The sequence below is a fragment of the Alosa alosa genome, chromosome 17 (genome assembly GCF_017589495.1).
Source record: "Alosa alosa isolate M-15738 ecotype Scorff River chromosome 17, AALO_Geno_1.1, whole genome shotgun sequence".
Taxonomy (NCBI): domain Eukaryota; kingdom Metazoa; phylum Chordata; class Actinopteri; order Clupeiformes; family Clupeidae; genus Alosa; species Alosa alosa.
Window position 1 is genome coordinate 11,570,137 of NC_063205.1, and position 25,757 is coordinate 11,595,893.

Below are 25,757 nucleotides of genomic sequence, written 5' to 3' on the forward strand. Positions count from 1 at the left end.
GGGGTGCAGTCCAGCGGGGGGGCTACAGATCAAAACGAAAAACGATGGTTCCATGCTATCCATGTGGGGTTACATGCCCACTGTTTTGTCTACCCCGGTCTTTCAGTGTCCCGGGAATCATTGACGGATTGACAGAAAAAAAAAAAAAAAATCTGACTAAACCTATATGATCGCCGGCCAGCTGCCTATGGTCATAATAAAGGGTACAAGTTGTGTTCCCACAATTAACTTCCATTCAAGGATGTTTCAACCTCTGGTTGGCAGTTTAGCTTTGGTGTGAAAAACCCTATGCATGTTACCTCTGACACTGTTTTTAAGTCAAAGGGGCAACCCCATTTGAAAATGCTCTCACACCACACACACACACACACACACCAGAACAATACATCAGCCACAAGGATGGACATGGCTCCGTCCTGTAATACATCACTGTCCCAGAGCACAGTCCATCCACGTCCAAAACAAACTTTCTCCCAAATCATTTTACAGCTTGTCCAGTCTTGGCTCCGATTCTGTGCGATCTTCAGTTGTGTTGTTTTGAAAGCCATGGCTTTCTCTCACTCACACCGGACTAGTGTTTACACAGCTGCAGCCTCAGCGGTTCATTGTAGGCCAAGACACGACCACCGTAAGGTAAAGACACGCCATAAGAAAGCTGTCAACTTGTGGACCAGCTCCCTAACTGCCAATCCCACAGTGCAACAGATGCTGCAGATGTTGCTGGAAGTGATGTTATATTAAAAAAAGGCCTATTTACTAGCATTATAAGCCAGTTTCCCGAAAATGGATTAGTCCTAATCCTAGACTAGACTCATTTTGAACAGGGATCTTCATAGACATTTTCTTTTGATCTAGAACTACGCTTAATCCATACAAAGAAAACACACCCGACCGGTTTAATGGCAGTGTAAAGTCAATCAATGCCCATCAGGGCATATTTTGCTACAGTACTACAGTCTTGAAGGCTTGTGCACATCTGCTGATAGAAGCTTTGTCCGTTCATCCTATCGGTCCAGAGAAAGCCTTGACGGTTTGTTGTGGCAGCACAGGACATAAATCCTCCTGTGGTCAGAGTAGCCATTTGTCAGCCTGACAGACACCCGCTGATCACTATTCCCAAACGTGTGGCCACTCTCTTGAGAGCGCTCCCACCACACTCCCACCACAAAGTCCTTCAGGGACACACACACACTAAAAAGTTACTCCTTAACAAGACTTATCTTGTGAAAAACACTTTAGCGAGCGGCCTACTTATTCCATTCGCTGCTGTTGACACTGAACATGGCACAATTATTTGTCTGCGCCTGTAAGCTTATTAGCGTTGACCCAAGGCCAAGTTTACTGTGTGTGCTATGGGCTGATGGATTGCTTTTGTCCCTTCTGCAAGAGTGCTAGAACGGTACATGTTTATGCAAGTTTGTCTATAGTAAACAAGAGCCTGTGATGAATTCATAAAGGCGTGATCATATATGTATGTGTGCTGACATGCATGCAAAGATTTATGTGTATATTAGTGTAAGTGTGTGTTTATGAGTGTGTGTGTGTGTGTGTGTGTGTGTGTGTGTGTGTGTGTGTGTGTATGTGTGTGTTTGTGTGTGTGTGTGTGTGTGTGTGTGTGTGTGTGTGTGTGTGTGTGTGTGTGTGTGTGTGTGTGTTTGTGTGTGTGTGTGTGTGTGTGTGTGTGTGTGTGTGTGTGTGTGTGTGTGTGTGTGTGTATGTGCATTGGGCTGAGGAACAGATAAAAGACAATTAGCAGGAGGACGGTGAGCTTACACGGTGAGCGGCAGAATGTCAGCAGGACCTTGAGATTACAAGTGGGGAAATCAATTACTGCCTGCCTGTGCCTGTGGCCGGTTAGTGGTGGTGGGGGGGGACTGGACTCTCTCTCTGTTCTCCCAGAATTGGGGAGCTGTAACAAGGGGAGCCTGTAGGGGGCAGTGTGGGCCACTTGACTATTCCTTCTGGTTGCCTCCTCAATCCACCCCAATCACACCCAGACGTGATGACCACAGCAATGACCATGCAACTCCTTCTTCCAATCTACTCCTGTGTATACTGTACTGCCCTGGTCTGGAATCTGTCTGTGCATAAACAGGAGCTCTCAAAAGCTTCACGTGCATATTTATTCATTCAGATGTTTTTTTTTTGTATCCACAGCAACTGAGAGAACAGCAGACGTTCTGTCTCACTATATGAGAAACTCATGCATGATGACCTTGATGTGGTTGGCACATCGTACGTCTACCAGTACGGCTAAATAAACCACTTTTGAAGGCTGTTGAGTGCGAGGGATAAACTGGAGGCTGTGGTGGTGACATATGAAGATAAAGCAGGAGGGACGTAGTGGTGGTAGTGGTGATGATTGGGGGGGGGGGTCACAGTCTGGCCCTCACTTCACATGTACTAGACCCAGTGGTCACAAGAGCTGAGGAGAGGAAACGTCCAGACAAGCTGGGAAGCACACAGTGCCTGTGTTCTCAAAATCGAAACGTACACAAACTGACATGCACCCAGGCCTCAGCCAGCCTCCCAGGAGGGGAGGCATGACCGGGTGAAGGAAGGTAGATGGGGTGGTGGGGATGTGGGTGAGGAGTGTGTGTGTGTGTGTTTGTGTGTGTGTGTGTGTGTGTGTGTGTGTGTGTGTGTGTGTGTGTGTAGGGGGGGGTGATGAAAAAGTCCAGACAGCCTCTGTAAGGGATAGCTGGAGGCCGTCTACATCAAGGCTGACATCTGCTGGTCAAGCGCAGATAGCGCAACATGGCACACCCCTGTCTCCAGTCTATGTCTGTCTCTCCTCCTCGCTGTCTCCCCTCCTCCAATGAACACGGGCTAACCATCCAGATGCTTAGACATCCCCACTCACACACACACACACACACACACACACACACATAACAGCCTGTCATCAAAATGACCCTCATACCATTACCATACCAGTACCATTTCGTATCATGTAATGTTCATGTGTGCTCAGTCAAAGGAAAACCATTCTGAGATTTTTTTTATGCTATGCCCCATATCTCCCTCCCCTCCCTCCCCTCCCCCCCTTTCTATGCCTCTCTTTGCCTATTAATAGTCTGTGGTCGGAATCATACAGAAATTAAGATGTTTTTCCAATTTTTCATGATGTTAAAATCCATAATGTCACAGATACTGACAGTGTTGTATTATTAATACAGCTGTATGACATTGAGATTTAATGTCCAACCGATTTTATGACAGGACAGTGGCAGTGATAGGTGCCTGAGGCGGCCATCTTTGACACCATTAATCCAGGGTTCCTCTCCATATAGAGTCACCAGAAGAGTTTTATTTCTCATCTTCCCCATTTCCCTTTTTAAAAGCTTACTCAACCCTGAGGAAAATCTGTGGAGATTCCACTACGCAGACAGGCCCTACTACGGGCCTCCTCAGCGAGCTGCGCAAGGGGGACCATTAATCCATCTCCCCCAGTAACTGTAATATTTTAGTCTCCCTCCCTACTGCTGGCACAGGCAACCTGAGATTACCGAGGAGGAACATGCGCGATACAGGGGTCAGCCACTGTTTGTGAGCACACAAAAGAAGCACCGATAAAGCATTTTGACAGGGTGGGGGAACATCAGAATATGTCACGTGATCCACACACATTCACACACACACACACACACACACACACACACACACACACACACACACACACACACACATACACACACACACACACACACAATTTTCTCCTTCTTCAGAAAGTAGGGAAGCACCTGGGGGACATCTCTCTTTCATCTTGGTCCTGTGAATATATGTGTGTGGGTGAGTGGGTAAGTGTGTGTGTGTGTGTGTGGGGGGGGGGATATAAATAGCAATCAGCACAGGCAATTTTACAGAATCTGCGTGCTGAACAGCCCCCAAGAACTCTCCCACCATTCCCTCACAAACCACCAGATGTGCAAATGGAATAGACCCTTTCAACAAGGTAAACAAAAACAATGCTTGAACATTCTATGAACATTCTATTTGGGCCCCAATCTACTTCCTCTGCATTAAGATAACATATGGAATGTTAAAACGGAAGCCTTGTGGGGCCAACTATGATGCTGATAATGGAACTCTCTTGAAAGGGTCCATAGCACACTGGAGTTTCCTGCTAGCCTCTAATGATCAGCCTCATTTTCTTTTATAATGGAATTCCATAAACGGTCACGTGATGCGAGTTCCACTTGCTACGCTGGTGTGAACACAGGCGAGCCAATGAAAGAGCTTTGTGAGCCGCTCTGAGATAAACCAGATGAGGCAGTGGGGGAAAAAAAAGAAAACAAGTCTATAATAGTTGGGTTGATTTCTGTTGACTAGAATGGGGATGCTTTGTTAAGGAAGAGAATTGGACCCACAGTTCCCATTCATAGCTTTGGGGCTGTTTCATACTGCTGTGTTATTTCGAAGGCTGAACGCATTTATTTGGTTCTATTCAGATTGAAATTAACATACAAATGCAAAAAGGAAGACGTGGGGGAATCATGATCGCATCTGGCTGTCGGTAATAATGGCACATGACCAATGAATGTGTTTCGTAATGGAGGCCGACACACAGGAAATTTCACTAGTAACACAATGGCACTGCTGGTTTTTACAGCATTATGACAGCATTATCACACGCACCCACTACAATCACACGTCAAAAACAAAGAAGCCCATGCTCCATCAGTGTGTTAACCACATGATGAATCCTTGCCGACTGGGAGACTTTTTTGTGTGAATTTTGAACTCACACAAGCACACATCCCACATGCATGTAACCGTGTCATTCTATAACACAAACTGCTCTCAGTTGGTTACAGATTATATGGTGGACATATAATCAAATTGGGCGAAAGTCTACAATGTAGGAACATCACTGTATATTATTCCTATCTCTGTCACTCCAGTCCAGTCACTGACTCAAATAGCTGGCAGGATTGGATATGCATATTTTCATGACCCCTTTCCCATCAAGTTTTTCATAATATGCTTCCAGCATTTGGTCCTGGCTTGTCTCTTTGACCTTGCACTGTTTGAGGGAAGAGAAGTCAGCAGGGATGCCAGCTGGTCTTCTCTCCTTGCCGCCTGAAACAGTCCCCACTCCTCAGCATTTCTGCTATTTTGAGTTGTCTCAGTCTCTTCCAGATCTCTGGCAACCAACACAATTGCTTGTTGCTGACCTGTTTTTCTAAATATACAGTCCGTGACGCAGCTGACGCAAATCTCAAGAGCAGGGTGCCTGGTGCTGTTCTCTGCGGCACCTCGCAGACTTTGTCACACTTGGGGCCCTAGAGTTCATACGGTTTCCTCTCTCTGGTTGCACTCTGAACATCAGGCACTTCTTTTTTTGCACTTGAAGTGCGAGCCAACTATGAGATATGCAAACTGTAAACACAGATGTAATGTCAAGCTGATGGAAATAAAACCTGGCCACTGACCAAAGAGGTTTTATTTTTTTTCAAAATGCAAACATAAGTGCTTCTTTGTTCATGCGGTTCTAACTGAAACAAAACCTTGCATACTTTTTTTGATTTCCACTAAATGCAATGAACTGGGTAAAACATTGTAAACTCTGTAGAAAGAAGATGTATATCCACCCTTACTTTTGATCATGATAGCAAGTCTATGAAGGATATTTATCCATACTCCCTGTTACGTCTGAAGTCTTCCAGTCTCATGAAATTCTTTGGCACTGACTGAATGCATCTGCATAGTCTTTTGTCTTACTAATCCCTTCACAGCATTTCAGTCAAGGAAGTGTTTGGCTGCATGCTCTCCCTCGCAGTCTTTCCCTTTCACATTCCAAAGAATCAGTGCATGACAGGACAAAAGCCTCTCTCTCTCTCTCTCTCTCTCTCTCTCTCTCTAGTTCTTTTTAATGTATACTCTCTTCTTTGATATACAACTCCAAAGACACTTCTGCGCACATCATTATTTGTTATAAAACTCCGCCCGGAGGGGTTTGGTCTTAACTCAACAGGAGCCATTGGAGGAGCAGCTGTTGGACACACAACCTGATAACACTTGCTCGAGGCTATTCATCTCTGGATTACGGCGCAATAGGGCTCTGGGGTCACTTAGAAGACGTGTTCTGGAAGGTGGGCGTATGCTGACAGCCAACTTCTCAGTCCCCCCTCCAATATTCTCTTTCTCACTCACTCGCACACGCACACACACAAGCGCGCACACACACACACAAGCACACACACAAGAGCACACACACACACACACACACACACACAGATGAGATGGTTCAAGACAACTGAAAAAAAGAGAAGGGGTTGGTTGTGTATTCTCTGTGAAATCTTTGCCTGTCAGGTAGGGCGAATATTGGCCTTGGCTTGCAGGTGGTTGCTGCCCCAACTCTTCTTCAGAGCGTGGTTGGTCAAGCATTGGTCATGTGGGAAAGTGATGCCTCTGATGCTACCAATCAGAATGGAGAATGAGGGTGCATTTTTACAGACAATGCTGCTGATGTTGAGACTGGTCTCTCTCTCTCTCTCTCTCTCTCTTTATTTTTTTCTCTCTCTTTGTGCATGGGTCTATGTATTTTTCTGTGATCATGTGTATGTTTCAGGCTTGGAATGATGAATCTAAAAATATGGTTATAAAAGGCTATATTATACTTATCTTTCTAATGTTGGCTATTAATTATTCTTCCACTGACAATCCCCTGACCATTTTTTATAGGCTTACAGAAAATGTAATTTCATGCATAACAGAAAAGTTCAATCAACAAATATGCTTGAATCTTTAAAAAGTAGGCTGCACACAACAGGTTTGAATAATGGCAAACCAACTGGTTGATTTTTCAACTCGACCACCAGGTGTCAGACTCTCTCCAGAGTTTGTCACCACATGACATTTCAGAGCCATTAAAAAAAGGATTCAGAATCCCCATATCATTACTGACCCCAAAAACCGACTGGAAAATGCATTAGATGAATGAAACAGCAAAATTGCACGACAGGTGATCATTTCTCAAGACAAATATTCACTTCTCCCTTATTGTTCGACCTGAACTTACATTTGCATATTCATTATAGGCCTACTTCAACTAAACTGATATAGGTTAATTGGCCTATATAGCCTATGTGTCTAAAAGAAAGTCCCTGCTGTTATGGTTGGTGAGAGCTATACAGAGCTTTTGGATAGCCTACTAAATTATCAAATTAAGTCTCGACATTGCAGTGATCTGTGTTAGGCCCAACCATTTAACGGCTGAACTAACTAACCGAGATTAGACATAACCTCAGTACAAAGAAGCAATTGTAGGTCTACAAAGTTTAGCTAGAGCTTCTTCTCTAGTTGGGACTGTTTTAGTCTACAGAACCTTACAAGATCTTAGTCTAATTATTTATGTTCACCTCAGTAGCTATGGGTAACAGCCTAGCTGACTAATCCATATTTTAAGTGCCGTCTATATGAATTACCCGTTAGGTATGCAGTGCTTGACAAAATGTGCTGTTATCAGCAGCATCAGCGCCGGCGACTACATCATTCCTAACTACATCAGTTAGGAAATTGATAGGCAAGACAGCCGGATATGGACAATTTCCTCTTCCTGTAAATTAAAAACGCACCGTAGATCATAAAACGCATTTCAAGCTTCAACTGCCAGTGGTTTCATTGAAACAGACACAGATTCATGATAATGCTGAAACTTTTATGGAAATCTTGGTAAATCGCATTTCCTTGTTTAGTCACCGAGTCCCAGTGAGCATGCGCACTTAGTAAGCTATTTAGGAAGTTTTGACCATAGATTTTGACTGAGTTTGCTAAGTAATAACCTGGACAACAACGTGAGTTTTTCCCGTCAACGCACAGGTAGGCTATGTCTCTTATTCGTTTTTGCGCACGGACATGCATCCATCGGGTTTGTAACGCAACATACAGAGTTGCCTAGATGTAGCATAGCCTAGCGAATTAGGTGTTCAGAGGTGTATGACCATCTGAAACCAAATTCCATGATACAGGTTCCCTCGCCCTTACAAGAAAATGGCACAGGCTAGACTAGAAGTCATATTTGCGGTTGTGGGAGCTCCGAGGTCAATTCAATTAATCGACTGCAGATATTCAAACATCTTCACTCTCTATGCGTTAGCAGTAGCTTGTGTTTTTGATGTGTTATTAAAACAGCAGTTTGAAATGTCCATTAGTGGAATTTATGATGATACAATAACTTCCAGGTTAACTTCCTGGGATTCTGTTGAGCTGCATGGGGCCATTTGGATGTAGCTCTGGCCTTTTCATTGGTAAACAAGGCACAAACCCCCGTTTGGGAGAGGCGCCCAAACAAACCCAGTGTCCAAATTAAATGTCATCGCTGATTGTGAGTTATCTGCACCAGATGCAGACCTTGATGAAATCGGCCTAGACGAGGCGTGTAAATATCATTAATCTTCAGATGTGAAAACAAAAGGTTTTCACAAATTATGTAAATGTGGAGAGGGAAAGACTAAAGTAGCATACAGACTTAAGTGGAAATTAATTCTGGCAATAAAGCTCTGAGTAACCTAAATGACAAGAAGAGGAGTCAGGTTTTTTATTATTGTGTGAAGGTGTTGGTATGCCTGTCGGACTCTTTCCTGAGTTCCTGCCTGGTTCACTAGATGTAGGCAGAAGTCAGGCTCTTTGCGTCTGGTCTACTGGTAAAGAGAAAAATAATTACATAATCATCCCTGAACAATCCGCTTTCCAATCTGTTATACACACATGGCCTGATGACAATATTCACTTATTTGATCTTAAAAAGGGATATGTCCTATTTTTGCCTCATATCAGCCATATTAATAAACTTTTTTTTATTTTTTACCCTCATCACTTATTTTATGTAGGCTATGTTAATTGTTAAATGTACCATGGTTACCTCTTGGCCATGCTTTCTCCTGGTATAAAACAAAACATTGCCATCAAAGTGATGGATTGTTTTTATGTCCATCATATTATTGCAGAAGGATATTGCTGTTGTGATAGATGTTTGTTTTAAAAATATAATGGTAAGTCATCTTGTTTCTGTATTGTGTATCCCTAGCTTTCTCCAATCCTGTCCAGATGTCCATGATCTCAGAAAATGACTTAGAGCAGCTGGCTGAAATAGGTGAGGCATCATTGGTCTTACTTTCACCTAGCAAGCCTACTTCCACAGTTTCCCGGGGATATTCTGCATACATGTTTTAGTGACAAACCTGATGCTGAAGTCGTAAGCAGTAAGCAGTAAATAGTAAGCAGTAAACCTTGTCATTAAAGGGCCCTGTGACTTCATTCTCTGTAGCAAAACTAAACCATAATCATCATCTTGTGGAAAGTTTGCCACTCTGAGTAAACATATCCAGGTTTGTCACGGAACCATGTACATGGAAAAGATTTCTGATGCCCTGTTCAAACCATGTGTGTGCAAGTGTGTACCACCGTAGGTTTACTCATTTCTCCTTGCCATGTGTGGTCACCCATTACTTGGCACGTACGTTTTGGATGACCGCATCTCTACCCGTATAGTGACTCAGCAAAACACAGTCTGACCTCACCCTTGTCCACTCTAAATGACCGACCTTGCCTCTCTTGGGTCAGTCAGATGACTAGCATTTGGTGGGGCAGGAAATCAGGAAATGAATCACCCCTCTGAGTACTGTAACTGCAAACTGAAACCTCTGTGTTTCCCCGGCAACTTAAAACGATGTCGGATTACCCGGTCAGCAGCACGCAGCACAAATCTATTTTAAAACTTCAGACTCTTCGGTCCGCTGTGTCAGGAAGGACGGGTCGTTTTCCAGATAAGGCTGTCTGTGACTGTAATGGCTTATGGAGAGCTGATAGCAGGACATTGTTAATTAAACGTAGAGGAAGAGTCTGACATTCCCTCAGCTTTAAGTCAGGATGTGTGTCAGCTGGTACTGAGGGCACAGATGACTTCTCAAAGCCGCCCCCAACAGCACACCAAGTGCGACTGCACGTGGCAAAGGGCAACAAGAAATGAAAACTAACCCACAGAAGAGTTTTCGTCTCCTTGGGTATCTTTTTATAGCACTGTGGCACTGCAAAGAATTTTTTTTTTTTTTTTTTTCGTTTTTTCTTTTCTTTTCAGTGCTTTGAGGAATGTGCTGATGCTGAACCAACACCCCCAACTCCCAAACATCTCGTTCTGAGCCCTTTTAATTACCACTTTACTTTGAATTTTTCAGAGGATATCTTTAATCAGATGGCCAGTTGGTAAACAAGAATAAGCTTCTTTTTTTTTTTTTTAAATAGAAAGAAGTTGGGGGGGGGTATGTGTGCATGCTTACAACTTCTAATCTTCCTTTGTCAGAAAATCCAAGTTTGTCAGGGTTCTCCAGAGTTGCAGGTCTGTGTTGTTGTTATTATAGCCATTGTCCAAACCAAAATAAACAGTTCTGTCCACTGGGCATTTCCTCCTCTGAGCATGCTCAGTATTTATAGGCTGCGTCCTGGCCCAGCATGCTCAGTTAGTACAGATAGGCCCCACAGATAGGCTATGGAAACTTTCCGCTTTCTCCATGTGTAAACATTTCACAATCCCAGGAATAAGCATTTGTTGTTGTTGTATTTTGAATGAAGTCATACATTGTGACTCGTGTTGGCTCTCATTGTGAGGCTTCTATTGGTTTGGAAGGCATTTCTTGTGATCTTCTGTTGTAATTCAAATCTATTCAGACTCTTCAATAAATTTGAAATGGCAGTGTAGCTCACATTAAGGCAGAAATAACTGGATGGAACATTCTAAATCTAACCCACCAAGTCCCTATTGGATAGCTGAGTTTTTGTTCTCGGTCAAACATTTTTTCCATGTGTAGTAATCCATTAAATATATAAATGCACGATAATTGTATTGCATGTGAGCTGCAGTGAATGATGATTGCTGTTGTGATTGTTGATGATCAATTATTGTTATTATTCAGAGCTCCAGAGGGATGAGGAGGAACAGGAGGAGGAGCGACCCACAGCTAGTACTCGCAACGATGCCATCACTGACACCTCCCACCCTTACTATGATGTAGCACGACACGGCATTCTTCAAGTCACAGGTTGCCTTGTTTACTTTTTTGGCTAATCTCACTCTGGTTTTGTGGTCTGTGGTGTCACATTAAAATGATATGCTTCTTGTGAGATTTTGCAAGAGGCCATTCAAGGGAACTGAAACCAGGAGGACTAGATAAACCTGTCTGTTTCACATGTTAATGATTTAGCTTGCCACACTTTCACCTCAATAATGAGCCACTGGTATCGCTACAGCGAGCAACAAAAAATGACCGGTAACACTCCCAACAGGTCCAGTCAAGAATCGTCCATCTAAAAATTGACTCCCAAAGACAAGCAACTAAGTGTTACCTCTGAAACCAAAAATATTATAACATTAAATAATTAAAATCTGTTCTGACTATGGAAATTGCTTTAGATGTGGAAACACAAATCTTTGTTTAACAATACACTAACATTCAACAGTAGCCTAATTACAGGCAATGGCTAAAACAGCATGACTCGGCAGTGTATACTTTTTGGCTGCAAAAGCTAACCGGCTACAATGATTTAGGCTGTGTGTCAGACTCGGAGCAGGTGGGGTAGGCAGGAGAGGAGATTTGTGAGCACAGCCTGTGCAGTGATACCACACTAACAGTGGAAGAGGACAGAGAATGCACTGTTGTTCCCACTCATGTTCCTAAACCAGGAAATGAGCATGATCACACCTTAGCTTGTAAGAAAAGGTGTTTATCAGCCTTCCTCCTTCCAGTTTCACCCATCTGTGTGGGTTTGTGTAATGCAATCTATTTAGAGTTTCTAGTGTGTGTGTGTGTGTGTGTGTAGGGTGGGGGTGTCTGTATATGTGTGTATGTGTTTTTGAGAGTATGTTAGTGAGGGTGAGAGGATTGTGTAACTTTTCTGTTTCTGTTTGCCTTTTCTGTTGTGTGCGTCTGCAGGTGATGACAACTATGGCCGGAAGCTCATCATCTTCAGCAGCTGCTGCATGCCCCCCTCCCATCAGCTTAACCACCAAAGACTGCTAGAGTGAGTGGATGCTGTACACACACACACACACACACACACACACAAAAAACTAAAGAGGTACAGTTGATTTACGTATGTTGCATGTTTAGACAGGTCTGCACTAGTGGTTATGAGTAAACATGGCATTGGCATCTCCAAATGGATACACCACCTATTATTGCAGAAATGGAGCTGTACTTTGCTTAGTCCACACAGTGGCGGTCCACACACACACGTACAGTACAAATGATTTAGCTAAATGCAGATTTTTTGATTGGATGTATGGGATGTTTTGTTGCTGTGATGTTACTGAGTGCTGCATTTGGTGATTGTCAACAGGTACCTGAAGTACACCCTGGACCAGTATGTGGAGAGCGACTACACTGTGGTCTACTATCACTATGGCCTACGCAGCAGCAACAAGCCCTCTCTGCGCTGGCTCCGAGATGCCTACAAGGAGTTTGACCGAAAGTATGTCTGTCTCTCTCTATCTCACGCTTTTACACACACACACACACACACACACACACACACACACACACACACACACACACACACACACACACACACACACACACACATACAGAGTCCCTCACATCCGCACTCCTCGTTTTTCTCTTTTAACTAACCCCCTGAGACTAGTGTGTGTTTGAGGTTCCTCCCCAGCCTCTGCTCTAAAAGCCCTCTCATCTTCCACTACAGACACTTTGCTGAGGGCATGTCTAAATCGGGTGATTAATAATTTAGCACACTTAATGAGGCAGATTACACTTGAGCAAATTTTGGAAGCGCGTGGGAAGGAGGTCCAGCCAGCAGGGCTCTGTGTGTGTGGGGTCAATGTTGGTTTTGCTCTAAAGAGCCGTTAGAAATTCTGCCTTTGAAGAATACTTTATAGTTCTTTGTGTGCGTGTGTGTTTGTGTGTTAAACAGGTACAAGAAGAACCTGAAAGCTCTGTATGTTGTCCACCCCACAAACTTCATCAAGATCATATGGAACATCTTCAAACCTCTGATAAGGTGTGTGTAGACTTGTGACTGCTACTGTATCTTGAATCTTGAAGAATGCCTTGAAGTATAGAGCTGTATCAGCTAACCAGTGCTTTGGTCTTTCTTTCTCTCTAAGTCATAAGTTTGGAAAGAAACTGACCTATGTGAACTACCTGGCAGAACTGAGAGACCACCTTGACTATGACCAGCTCATCGTTCCCCCAGACGTTAAAAGGTATGGGTTTCATTGTCGGCCGTCTGAAGGTAGCCGAAACTGATCAGTCTGTCCGGCAGTCCACGTTTCTGCAAATTTCATCATCATACTTCCAGAGGACGATGGCATAGCCTCATCCCAATCTCAGTCAACCGATACTGCATTGTAACCCTATGTCACCTCATTAAGCTGGCCTCATTTTGAATGTATGTCAAGTGTGAATATATGTCAAGGGCAATTACCCTTTTTATTTGGGGGCCAAAATGTGTCCAGAAGTGTGAAACTGGTGGAAGTAATGCAAATAGAAGCATTAACATTTTAGAAATGAACCTCTGAAATATATGTCAAGCAAAAAAAAAGGATAATTTGTAATGACTTTGTAATGAGCAACTTAAAGTTTCAAAAGTGTGTGTGTGTGTGTGTGTGTCAGAGAGTCTAAAGTTAAACTAGTTAAGAACTTCCAATGTCTTTTGTGGTAACAGTAATGCTACCATTATTAGAATGGTGTTGGTCTCGTTTACCCAGTACAATAAAAGCACTATCATTTCCATGATTATCATGCTGAGGTGATGAGTTTTTAGTTGAGAAAGCAAGCAATCCCCCACAAGGAAAAGCTGCAATAGCCATTTACACTGAGAATCCTCTAAAGTCATGTATCTAACAGACTCAGAGCTTGCTCGTGTTCTCAATAAAATCAGCGCTAAATAGAGTAACAAGATGAGATTTTGTTCCCAGTTAGACGCAGTAAGACACTCCGCCTGTGTCCCTGCTTGATATTGACACATCTTGTGTGTCCTCAAGAGGCCTGCAAAGACTGCTCCTAGGAACAGATGCTTTGGAGCAGCCTAGTGTTGTCAGGCCTAATTTGTATTGATATTTTCTGATCCTCCCTGTAACGGGCAATTATATTCAGAGGCAAAGCACGGACAGTCAGACTGCCTGACTGTTGAATATTTATGAGGATGGGGGGGGGGGGGGGGGGCTGCGAGGGCTGAGTTATTCTATTGGGAATAGGAGGCAGGTGGTTGGTTGGTTAAGTCCATGGTGTGGTATTGCTGATGGAGAAATGAAGTGGAGGATGGAAAGTATTAGGTCATATGCAGAGCGGAGGGAAAAGACATATGATGAAATGAAGGAGAATATCCAGAATGTTCAAATTCTGACTTGCATATTTATGAAAATCCCAGAGACATTTTCCTTTGTTTGGCTTACATTTCAGAGTTCATTTGTAGAGTTCAGAGTTCATTCTACAATATTGCCTCTTCAAAACACTTTTGGACCTGCTAATGAAAATAATTCTCAGGCTTAATAGTGTCATGTGGTGACTAATATATATCTTCATCACACAAGCCATTCAAAGTCATACATTTTTAATCCTGATTGTTCTCAAAGTTGCAAAGTATCTGTCGTTTTGGTTTTCCTTCACACTTGTGGTATCCATGGCGACCATATGTATTCCACAGACACGATGAGAAACTCCGGGCCAGTCAGAAAGGAGGACTGCCACCTTCAGTGAGAGTCCCACCACCGCGACCCCCCCTCCCCACCCAGCAGTTTGGCGTCAGTCTGCAGTAGTAAGTTTAGACACACACACTCATAGCATATGCAAATGCTCCGCTTCATATAAGATGAACTGTGCTGAATGAACTAGCCCATCGTCACCCTTTATACTGTTGTTTTTTAGTATCCGAGACAAAAACAATGGAGTTCTCATACCCCCAGTTGTAAGTGAAACTGTGTCCTACCTCCAACAGAAAGGTAAGACCTCTGTCCTCTATTGCACTTTCTGACTGAGGCAAACAAACATTTTATACTGTGACGTGTTGCATTTGATATAAAATAGCAATTTTTTGCTGATTGCTGACTGCACCTTGGAGAACAAAACTGTACAGTCTAGCTAATCTTTTCTCTCTTCATGAATTCCCTGAGAACTAAGCTGAGCTCGTATGAAGGCTAGTCGGCTTCCTTCCCTATCCCAACAGGGCAGTAGGGTTTCAAACATTAGTGCTACTCACAGCTGTAGGCAGTGTAGCGGTAGCAGCAGCCGGGGTTGGTGGTTTTACAGCTGCCTGCCGTCTCTTCCCCTGATCTCTCCTTCCTCATCCCCTAACCCCCCCCCCCCACCCACCCGCCTCAGGTCTGCACACAGAGGGCATCTTCAGGAGGTCAGCTCGAGTTCAGCTCATCAAGGACATCAAGAAACTCTATAACTTAGGTGAGCTGCCATGTACACACACACACACACACACTTTCTTTTTTTATCTCTGGCTGCCAGGAAAGGACAGATCGATTGAGCTCTATCCCCGCGTGGCCAAGCTCTGATGGCATCACGCAGGGGCGTGTCGCTGGTGGGGGCTGCAGATTAAGATAGTGTCCATTTCAGTCGGCGTTCCACTTCATTAGCACCACCACCACCACACACACCACACACACCACACACACACACAATCTGCCACCTACTAACTTGCGCTGATCCCACGGATCAATCCAGACGGATGATCCCGCCAGCCCCATGCGTTTCCCAGCATGCATTATTTACACAGTTGACCATGCCTGGGCTTAAATTCCCCAAGCAAGTTCCATTTTTAAGCATGTTGGTTTGGTTGATATTGACCGCAGGGGCTCGATTTCATCATGGTACTACAAATCTCTTAAGCTCTTTTCTTATTGTTTGCATGTGTTAGTCAATGTGTAATATAGAGACATGATGACCCCTACGGTGCGGTCATGGAATTGAATATATTCAATCTGATAATACTGATCCTTTTGTCCTTTCTGACTTGTGCCCTGGCCACAGGAAAACCAGTGAACTTTGAGGAGTACGGGGATGTCCATGTTCCTGCTGTCATCTTGAAGACGTTTCTTAGGGAACTGCCCGAACCCCTCCTGACCTTCGCCCTGTATGACCATATCTTGGACATCACCAGTAAGTGGTAGCTTACCGGTATTCTTGTGGATAACCATGTCTTTCTGAGTCTACGGCAAGAGTCTAGGCGGTCTGGGACGGTGGTAACGTAATGGTTAGGGACCTGGGGCCTCATTACAGTCTCTCAATGGGAATTTGGGGAGAGAGAGGGAGAGAGAGAGGAGAGAGAGAGAGAAAGAGAGAGAAAGAAAGAGAGAGAAAGAGAGAGACAGACACAGTGGTCTGGGCAGAAATGTTGTGGGTTCAATTCCCAGCTTCCACCGTTGTGCCCTTCCACTGTTAACCCAGAGTTGCTCTGGGAATGGCCCATGTAATATAATTGACATTTGTAAGTCGCTTTGGATAAAAAGCATCATCTAAATGCATAAATGTAAATGTCTAACAGCGGTCTAATTTGTGTTTGTCTGTCTGTTTGCTTGCATTTTCCAGGGGTTGAAAGTTGCCTCCGAGTCTCAAGATGCAAGCGCATTGTGGAATCCCTGGCTGAACCCAACTACATTGTGCTCAAGTACTTGGTCTGCTTCTTGAACATGGTGAGTTCCGCCCGCCTGGGAAATCCAGTTGCACCCAGATTCCATTCGTCATGGTATCGGCTTCTTGTCACCACTTCCATTCTGGCTCTAAAACTGCTATCTTGGCTCCAGAACTGCATCCCTCTGAGCTTCCAGACACTCCAGGTAGATTAGCCACGCATCTTGCAACTAAAGAGGCTTTTTTCTTTCGGGTGCTGCTAGAGATCTACTTATGCAAGGAGAAAGGATAGAAAGTCAACAGAGAGTTGTCTCATCTTCCTGGCGTTCATCACTCGCTCTATGGACCGACCTTGTTGTGCTGTGGAGTGAAGTGACCTTAAATCCCCCCCTCCCACATAATGGCGGCTGCAGCAGCTCAGGGTGTCCTGTACCGTCCCTGCCCCATGCTGAGTGCAGGCTGGCAGCGGTCCTGGTGTTGTCTCCCCAAACTGGGCAGCAGCCTGGGCCCCCTGCTGTGGTCAGTGCAACACCCCATGCTTCCCCCCTTTCCCTTCCCCTACCCCTGTCCCCCCCCAGCAGGACGTGTGGAGCAGCCCTTTCATCTCCCCCTGACTCACTGGAAGAGCGTGTCTGTTTTAACAGAAGACTGAGCAAAGCTGCAGGGGATTCTGGGATACGGAGGCAAGCTGGTGACCAGCAGAGAGAGGACAGGGATGAGAGGGATGGCAAGGCCCCCCTCTGCCCCCCTCTGTGTCTCTGGGCTCTGAGCCTGGAAAGAGGATGTCGAGGGAATAAAATGTAGCAGCGCTTTTTCTTTTCTGTTACTTTATGATGCCCAGTGTTTGGAGAGGAAAATGAAAGACATTGACCAAGTTGCTTTCGTATGGGCACAAGATAAGAGCTTGTGAGTATGAATTTCACAAGCACTTGACAGTAGAACAGCCTCTCAATTTGCATTTGTTTGCAGGATAAAATTCTGTTAAATCCGTTTTCATACCTTAGTCTGCTTAATCCATACAGTCATTTCTTAAAGAGTCCACGTTATAAAAATACATACTGAGAATAGCACACTTGAGGAAACCAGAACATAGCCCATGAACATGAAATGACAAGTAAACCTTTGAAATTCAAGCGTCAGCAACACCGGAGACGTCTTAAGTCAGCCCTTTATATAAGTTTCCCTGCCTGGCTTCACACTTGAAGTGTCTCTGTGTTAAATCCACGCTGCTTGAATGGTAAATCAGTCTTTCAGACCCTTACAGTGGTAATCTGCCCCAGATTCTTCCCATGGGGGCCATTAGTCACTCTGACAAGACAGTTTAATCAGAGAGAGAGAGAGTATGGGTTTAATTATCCACAGTGGGCCTCCCTTGTGCAGTAGCTCCACGAACCAGTCGCCGGAAAGGGTGTTTCACCTGTGGAGTTTTCTCGGACTGGGACCTGTGGGAGAAGGATGCTGCTTGTAGGTGCAGTTTATTATTCTAACCCTTTACACTTTTTGCCAAATTCAGCAAATTGCTCCTCAAGATCCTCTAATTGTCTGATCCAGGTGTTCGCTCAAAAAGGAAACCTCAGTCATTGTTCTGTGAGCAGAAGCAAACAAAGGGACTCTGGCCAAACCATACACTATTGTATCCAATCAACACATCGCTTCAAGATCATAGAAGGTAGGGGTGTCATTGAATAGGCTGTTGAGCTCCAGTATTAACACTTGTAGACTACACCTTTAAGGGTAAGGTTTGTGGGATGCCTGAGGTACTTCATAGCCATGCATCCTTCATCACAGATCAGACACCTTAAGGTTCTACTCTCCAGCTGTGTTGAGTGATTCTGAGACTCCAGGGAGTTGTCAGGGCTTTGATCGCCAGGGAGAAGATGGCTAGGGTGTCGGCCATCTTTATTGCTCTTCTTAGTGATGCCTGCTAGTGCATAGGAGACGACTTCAAGTAACACAATGTTGGAGTTTCTTTTTCATCAATTTTTTAATGACCTGGCTACCCATTTAGCATTAAGGAGTTACCCATTTCATCTAATGCTGTCAAAAAGAGTCATGCTCCTACCCGCAACAATGTTGCATAGCTCAATACCAAGCATTCCAAGTGTGTATCAGCAATTGTAGAGCCTCCACTCTCCGATAAGCTATAAGTCATAAGGATATGGCCTGGAGCTTTGTTTAGCGTTCCAGCTCAGCTCCACAAGTACCTGTGCCCTTAACGCTATAGCTAGTGGGTCTTTACATGTCTGACAGAAGCCTCATTAGGAGAGAGATTAATTCTGTGGCGGTGTTTGAGTGGCTGTGAGGGCTGACTCTCAGAGCTCGTTGAGAGAAGTGGTCTTATTTGACTTGTGACTCCACTTGCTGTACCAGGCTGAGCCACTAGGGGAAAATGGCCCTGAGAGTGATTCAGCTCCTCCAGTCACACTGCCATGAGATCTTTTGGGGGTTTTTTTTTGTGGTGGACTCTTAAGGACTTGGGAGTGTGTCATCACATTATAGCAATTATTTCCTTCTCATGACATCATTGAGATCTCCTTGATCATAGCTTGCTCGGTACCCACTACCAGACTGGGGGATTGGCCTGGATTTAATTGTTTGATAAACAAAGACTTGCACTCTCGGTAGATAACATAGAGTGAAGCTGAGTCAGACTTAACCTAGAGCTGTTTTGAATGAAACATACAGAGCACATGGCACACCCCGTCCTGTGCTGCATGGCTTACAGGCTGTTGGAATGGACAGGGAGGAGGAGGAGGTGGTGGTAACTTCTTTCAGGCACAAAGAAAAAGAGAGAAAGATGAGGTGGAGAAAGTGAGAAGTTAGTAAAGTAGCTACTCTTGTCATATAACTAGGCCCACTGCTACTGTTTGTCTACCAAGGTCGGGCTGCACAATCATCACCGCTCCCACCTCTCTGTCGTGTGGCAGTTGTTCACAACTCATTTGTCATGGCTTGCCAAGGACTCGTGCTCCTTTAGTGCTGTTTAAGATGTAATAATTGCTCTCTCAGCCCTGTAAGGCCTAACACTGCTCTAAAAGTGAAACTTGCCACGAGGGGCGGCAAAGTCAATTTGGCTCGTTCAGGCTGATATATTTTTTTCACACACTCGCTTGCTTGTTCTCTCTTTTTCTCACACTCAAAACACTTTCTTGTGGCTAAGAAATGTAATTTTGTACAGTATTTCAATCATTAGAGCTTCTGATTTTCTCAAGTACGATTTTTAACACGCCGCTCGCCCTCACGATCTCTCTCCAGGTCTCCCAGAAGAACGTCCATAACAAGATGAGCTCGTCTAACCTGGCGTGTGTGTTCGGCGTGAACCTGGCGCGTCCCCCTCAGGGCTCGGTGTCGCTCAGCGCTCTGACGCCCCTCAACATCTTCACCGAGCTGCTCGTAGAGCACTACCACATCATCTTCGGCTGCCGCAACCCCGCCTCTCAGGTGCTGCCCTGATGTGGCCTACCCACCCCACACTGCCCCTTACACCCACTGCCACCTCAAAGCTTTGTTCCCCCATCTCACGGCAAAGTAACTGCACCTGAGAACCGGAGACCTCCACACACACACGTCCACTTTTGTGAAATGCCCTTGCTCCTCCTGGGCCACATGCCACTAGGGTGTGTTGGATCAGTTTGATTACTTGGTTCCTGTTTGTTATATGGGGTCACCTGTACTATTTTAGAGGCGTTGTAAGCTCATTTTGTTACAAAAAAGTATATATGTGTATAGCTCTTTTTTTACTTTGAATACAAGGGTGCTGTACTGTATCTTGTCTCCAAAAGAGTGATATCTGCAACACTGTGCTAAATCTATATTATTGTATATTTTTTTTAATTTATTTTATTTTCAAAACACTAAATGAAACCTGAGCATGCTACAAAGAGAAAGGAAAAAGAAGCCTTTTAAGCCGGCTATTGCCATGGCAACCCGCTCTTGCTTGCAGCTGCTCTGGAGATAACCTTGAAGGCTGGGATGTCAGGGGGTGGGGGTGGGTAGTCACACTTTACTGTAGTGGATACAGAGACCTGACAGGGCGTTTGTGTGAGCGCCTCATTTTCTCACATCATGTTTCCCTAGTCCAGCTTGTTAGGGACAAGCTGTGGACCCGACACATAAAAGCTCTTTGGACCTTGCCATGGTTCATAACATCAAGCATCTGTCGGGGTCTCCAGTGAGCGGCCCATTGAAGCACTAGTGTGTCTCAATCGCTTGCTCTTGTCACACATCAAAAAGCAACTGGATCAGTGCTTTCACTTGCAGCGTTGCCTAGACAAGTCTGTGGTAGTTGGGAATGATCAGGTTTTTCAGGCTTGTAAGCTTAGAGGGTTTCCAATTGGATTGTGTAGTAACACTTAACATGTTCGATACAGACACAGGTTATGCCTTGGGACATGAACGAAAGTGCCTTCTGTTCTTCTGTAGTACTGTATGTCAAAAAAGGTATTCAGTGTTATGTCATTACCAGGAATTAATGATCACAGACAATAATAAGATCTGGAGGAAGTTTGTGTCTTAAGATAAGATAAACCTCCTCTACATACAGAGCCCCATAGTTATTGGGGGACTGCTCAAGATGACACACGAGAGTGAGACAGCTTGAAAAGAATGCCACGTCACACCGCCCTGTTCTTTTCCTCCTCTTCCACGTCGGCCGCTTTGACAGGGAGAATTCGTTGAGGATGACAGCGGGAGCCAAGCTGTCAGAGGGCATTAGGGAAGATTTAGTGCCTTCTTCTGGATCTCCTCCGCCAAAGTAGGAGTGCTAACACTAGGGGGCGCTCCTCCTGCAACAGGAGACTTGTGATTGAGCTTTGCCTGGGTCTGGACCCTTCCTGGGTCTGTGTGTGTCTACTCAAGCTGGCACTCTGCTAGCAGGAAAGGTGTTATTATACTCACAAGACGGAGACATTAAACCCTCACGCTGCTGCTCCTAGTGCTACTGCTGTCAGTGAATGGTCTCTTGATGATGGTTATGATGTTCCTCTGTATATTTATGGGTTGTGTAATTGTGCTCTCTACCATCTGTCTTTGTGTGTATATCTGTTTATGTGAAGGACAAGCAGAGTTTGTTTTGTCTAGTTATAAGAGTATATATAACTAAGCATTTAACTTAGGCTATTGTGCCTTTCATTCCTAACATTTTTGTATGGGGTCCAATTATACTACTGACCACTTGCAAGAACTTATTTTACATATTTATAATGCAATATTAAGACTCCAAAGCTACTCAACCGCAACAGATTTTTTTCTTAGATTTTTTGTTTATTAATGAATCAGTTTTTCGTAAGAACTTGGTACAAAAAAAGTGAGACTACTCTTTACCATTTACCAACTTCCATCAATCAACTTTTAATGCATCATGAAGAAGAAAAAACTACATTGGCATATGTAAGACAAACACTTTCCTATACATACTATCCACTGGACAGTCCCCTTGTTTTATGACAATGAAAAAGAAAACACTACTTCAACAGTCCCAAAGACATTTTCAATCTAAAACTTGGCGTGTTTTCTTCTCTTCTTCTCTGTCTTCGTTCTTGGTTTTCCTCGTTTTAAAAGGACATATCAAATGTTGCAAGCTAAGTCAGAATGCATAATTGGCAAACAATAAAAACGCTTATTTTTTTGTCATCATTATTTTTGTATCCCTTCCCCACTCTCTTTGTTCATTGATAAAAGAATATAAAAGGTTTTTTTTTTTTTTCTTCTCTTCTCTGTTCAACTTAGTGTTGCGTGTATTAAAATAGATCTGTATAAGCACTGCACAGTTTCTCCCGGAGAAGATTCTGGGAAATGCGGGGACCATGACAGAGGTTGGAACGAACCTCCTAATAGGGTAAATGATGAGTTATGGGCCAATCCCCCCCCCCATTTTCGATCCACCTTTCCTTCTATCTATCAGTGTCTGTACTTGGTCTGATCTGCTGCACAGGGCTTCATGGTGGCATATAGCCAATTTTTTTAAAGATTCTGCTTGTCATCAGTGCTGTTGATCAGCCTGCTCTTTGATCACCCTTCCAAAGACAACTGCCGCTGTGCCCTGACCGAACCCCCTAGGGTGGGAGGGTGGGTAAAGAAGCCTCTCTGTCAGTACAGAGCTGGGACTGGAATGATATGTATGGAGGAATGGCGTACATTCTGGTATCGGCTTTTGTCAGCCTGCGGCCGTTATTTGTCAGTATGTCGGTATCTCCGTGGTGCGGTTGATGTGTCAAAGAGGTCAAAAGTGAAGTACAGGAAAGAGAACACAAGGCCTAAATAATGATATGCATAAAAAAAAGATATGCAACAATAATAATAAAATAAATTAATATTTTAAAAGCTCTGATCAAAAAATGTCCCCTGTTGGAATTGCGTTTTGATCGTTTGAAACACTGTCATCACGAAAGGCAGGAATTGTATGGTATGACGTGAATGTTTCAAAGCCCTTAAATTATTTAAGAAATGTTATGAGATTTTGTTCAGGTTGTCAGTGTGTTTAAAGCAAAAATGTTGCTTTTGAGGAGCTTGATATCTATGTTGTCACAGAGTCAAGTGAAGTTGATACAGGCCACTGACCTGGGGCTACAAACAGTGTCTCATTTACGCTCTTGTCTCTTTGCAATTTCACGGTAGGTGATGACAAAATCAAACAACAAAGTTGTTTTCCAAGGCCTGATACAGTGACCCTTTTTTGAGAACAAAGACTTGACAAATGGATATTTCATTAGTCTTGCTCTCCTTATTGCATTTTCTTCCCAGAAATACTATGAGTAAATCTCAGTGCTGTTTCTAACATCAGTGCATGTCTATATGCAGGGATAAGAGCTTAAACAATAAAAATGTAGTTTGCGTTCATCTTGACATGGAAACTGTTTGGTCTTGTGTATGGTTAGTTAATGAATATGAATTGTTAATGAATATGAATTGTTTTTTATATATATATATATATATATATATATATAATTCCTTAATTCCTAGAACATTGTTTATATCATTCTGCAAATGCCTATAAACATCTATGTGTTTATGGTTATGTAGTTATGTATGTGCACGCCTTATTGTTTATGTAGACAAAGCCAGGAGGGAGATGTTTGCTGACAAAGTGTCTGCTGACGTAGTCTGCCCGAAGGTTTATGCAAGAAGGGACTTTGCTGTAGTTGGATTTGGTGTTGCTGCCAGTGGGTCATACTGTGTTAAACCCTGTATCTCGAGGGCATAGCCGGAAGACTGACCAAACAAGTTGACACACAAAACTATCCCACCCACAACTAAAACTCTAGTTAACCAGTGGTTTGTTTTTGTTTGCTTTTTGTAAAGTAAAGAATGTGATAAGAAAGAAACCCTGGATTTTCTACTCTCTTTTGATCTTGAGGCAGTGTTCATTTGTATTGACTAGCAGATTTTTTTTTAAAATAAATACAAAAGTTTTTAAAAGAAAAATGCCACTTTTGATACAAGCAAGTTTCGCTTCCAGAAAAAACGCTGAACTGTTAGAAAGTCATACAAGAAAAATAAAGAATTGAATCAAACAGCATTAAAGTGGTAACAAAAAAAACAAACAGGTACACATATAATACACATACCAAAACCAAAAGGCTGAATCGTAGGAGTTTTCCAGTACAAAAAAGTAAGGTTTTTGGCATATTTTCCGTACTGGTGAAGAGATTAGAGGGGAAAAGGTTCAGGGAGTGAAAGATCACAAACACAGGTAAAACTATGGCCCTTTAAAAAAGGAAATAAAATAATAAACATGTTATTTGAACGGGAAAATTGGAAAAGAAAGCTCAGTTTGAGGATGAAGTTCAGTAACAACACAGAAAAAACAAAGGACCTGCATGAACAGTACAACATTATGTACATTATGATCCCCTCCGAAACTTCAACTCCTCTCCTTTATCAACAGGCAGCTTCATGAAAATACTAAATTCTCCACTAGAAATGCTAAATTCTGTAGTCATCTTAAATACTTTGTTCTTTGTTCTTTTTGACTATATTAATACTGAAAAAAGTTATTCTCTGTTTTTCTTCTCTCCGTTCTGTTTTTTTTTGTTTTTTGTTTTGTTTTTTTTGTTTTTCTGTTGTTGTTTGAAGGCTCATATGCATCGTACGTACATACACAATGGAAACATCCCCCCCCAACCCCTATCCCACCCAGTCCCCCTTCACCTGAATTCATATGGCAAATATTGTTCATAGGAGAATGAGAACAAATATCTATGCCGATATATCAATGTACATCTCTTCCCCATCTCATATGTCTGTGGTTTATTCATAACTAACACTACTCTAATTTCTCTCCCACTAGAAGTAGAACAATTAGTCATTTTTCCTGTCTTTTTTTTAACAACGAAAAGAAATCTCTGGCCGCAGGGAAATACTTATTTGATGTATCCATGGCGGCACTGTGATCTGCTTTTTAAAGTCGATAAATACATTAAGGCCAAGAACGATAATAAATTAACAGTTTTTTTTTTTTTAAAAACAATAAGTAAAAAAAAATCTCTTAAGCACTGTAGGTGTTGGAGTCAAAAAATACTTGTTATGAATCGAGTGAAGGATATATTTGTTCTTTTTTGTGAGTTTTAGATTTATAATCATAAGACATAACAGTTCCTTCAGAAAAAAAAATCCACGCAAGGTAAATATCGCATATGTCCTTCTTGTGACGGTGTTTCCATGGTTTCTTAAAACCTCTCTTTGTGAGCGTGTGTGTGTCAGTCAGAGCATATGTTAATGTGTGTGTGTGTGTGTGTGTGTGTGTATGCATGTGAATTTAAAAAGAAACACTTTGCTCTTTTCCTCTCTCTGCGTGTTGTTTTTATAGCATGTGATCTCAAGTGACCTGCTGTGTGGTCAGTTGTTGCCTTGGGGCTGAGGCAGACTCTTCTGCAGAAGCGTGCTGGAGCCCATAGGGGGAGCTGTGGTGCCAGAAGGCGAGTTAGCCCCACCGCTGCCGGTGGGCTTGATCCAGGGCAGGGACAGGAGCGAGGCGCCGGCGGTGGTGGTGGTGGTGGCCGTCATGGTGACCTGGATGACCTGGTCTCGCTGGATGAGGCGGATGAGGGCCTTGAGTCGCTCCAGAGAGGCCTGGGTCTCTCGCTGCTGTCCCAGCAGCCTGTCCTTCAGGTCAATGCATTTCTAGAGGGCAGAGAGGGAGGGAGGGGATGGAAGACATCGGCC

At 43.5% G+C, this 25,757-nt stretch overlaps 2 protein-coding genes across 8 annotated transcripts in view; one reads left to right on the forward strand and one right to left on the reverse strand.

Moving 5' to 3' along the window:
* Positions 1-7,600: 7,600 nt before the first annotated feature.
* Positions 7,601-22,232, forward strand: LOC125310402 (rho GTPase-activating protein 8-like). The gene is made up of 13 exons (XM_048267772.1): positions 7,601-7,824; positions 9,032-9,097; positions 10,914-11,039; positions 11,931-12,018; positions 12,337-12,468; positions 12,928-13,014; positions 13,121-13,219; positions 14,662-14,772; positions 14,883-14,956; positions 15,336-15,413; positions 15,996-16,124; positions 16,554-16,657; positions 19,851-22,232. Exons 2-13 carry the CDS (start codon positions 9,052-9,054, stop codon positions 20,046-20,048), a joined length of 1,272 nt encoding a protein of 423 aa, XP_048123729.1. The 5' UTR covers positions 7,601-7,824; positions 9,032-9,051; the 3' UTR covers positions 20,049-22,232.
* A 2,507-nt stretch (positions 22,233-24,739) lies between these two features.
* phf21b (PHD finger protein 21B) overlaps positions 24,740-25,757 on the reverse strand; it is an 84,286-nt gene continuing 83,268 nt past the window's right edge. For all 7 annotated transcript variants that reach the window (XM_048267774.1, XM_048267779.1, XM_048267778.1 and 4 more), the window contains one exon: positions 24,740-25,715. In XM_048267774.1, coding sequence (XP_048123731.1) covers positions 25,431-25,715 — 285 coding nt within the window. In that variant the 3' untranslated portion in view covers positions 24,740-25,430. The remainder of the gene's footprint in view (positions 25,716-25,757) is intronic.

Excerpts from the sequence above, each read along its gene's own strand:
- LOC125310402 (XM_048267772.1), top strand. The coding sequence starts at position 9,052 with ATGTCCATGATCTCAGAAAATGACTTAGAGCAGCTGGCTGAAATAG. Across the intron at positions 11,040-11,930 it reads CGGCATTCTTCAAGTCACAG|GTGATGACAACTATGGCCGG; the intron begins GTTGCCTTGTTT and ends GTGCGTCTGCAG. Across the intron at positions 12,469-12,927 it reads TACAAGGAGTTTGACCGAAA|GTACAAGAAGAACCTGAAAG; the intron begins GTATGTCTGTCT and ends TGTGTTAAACAG.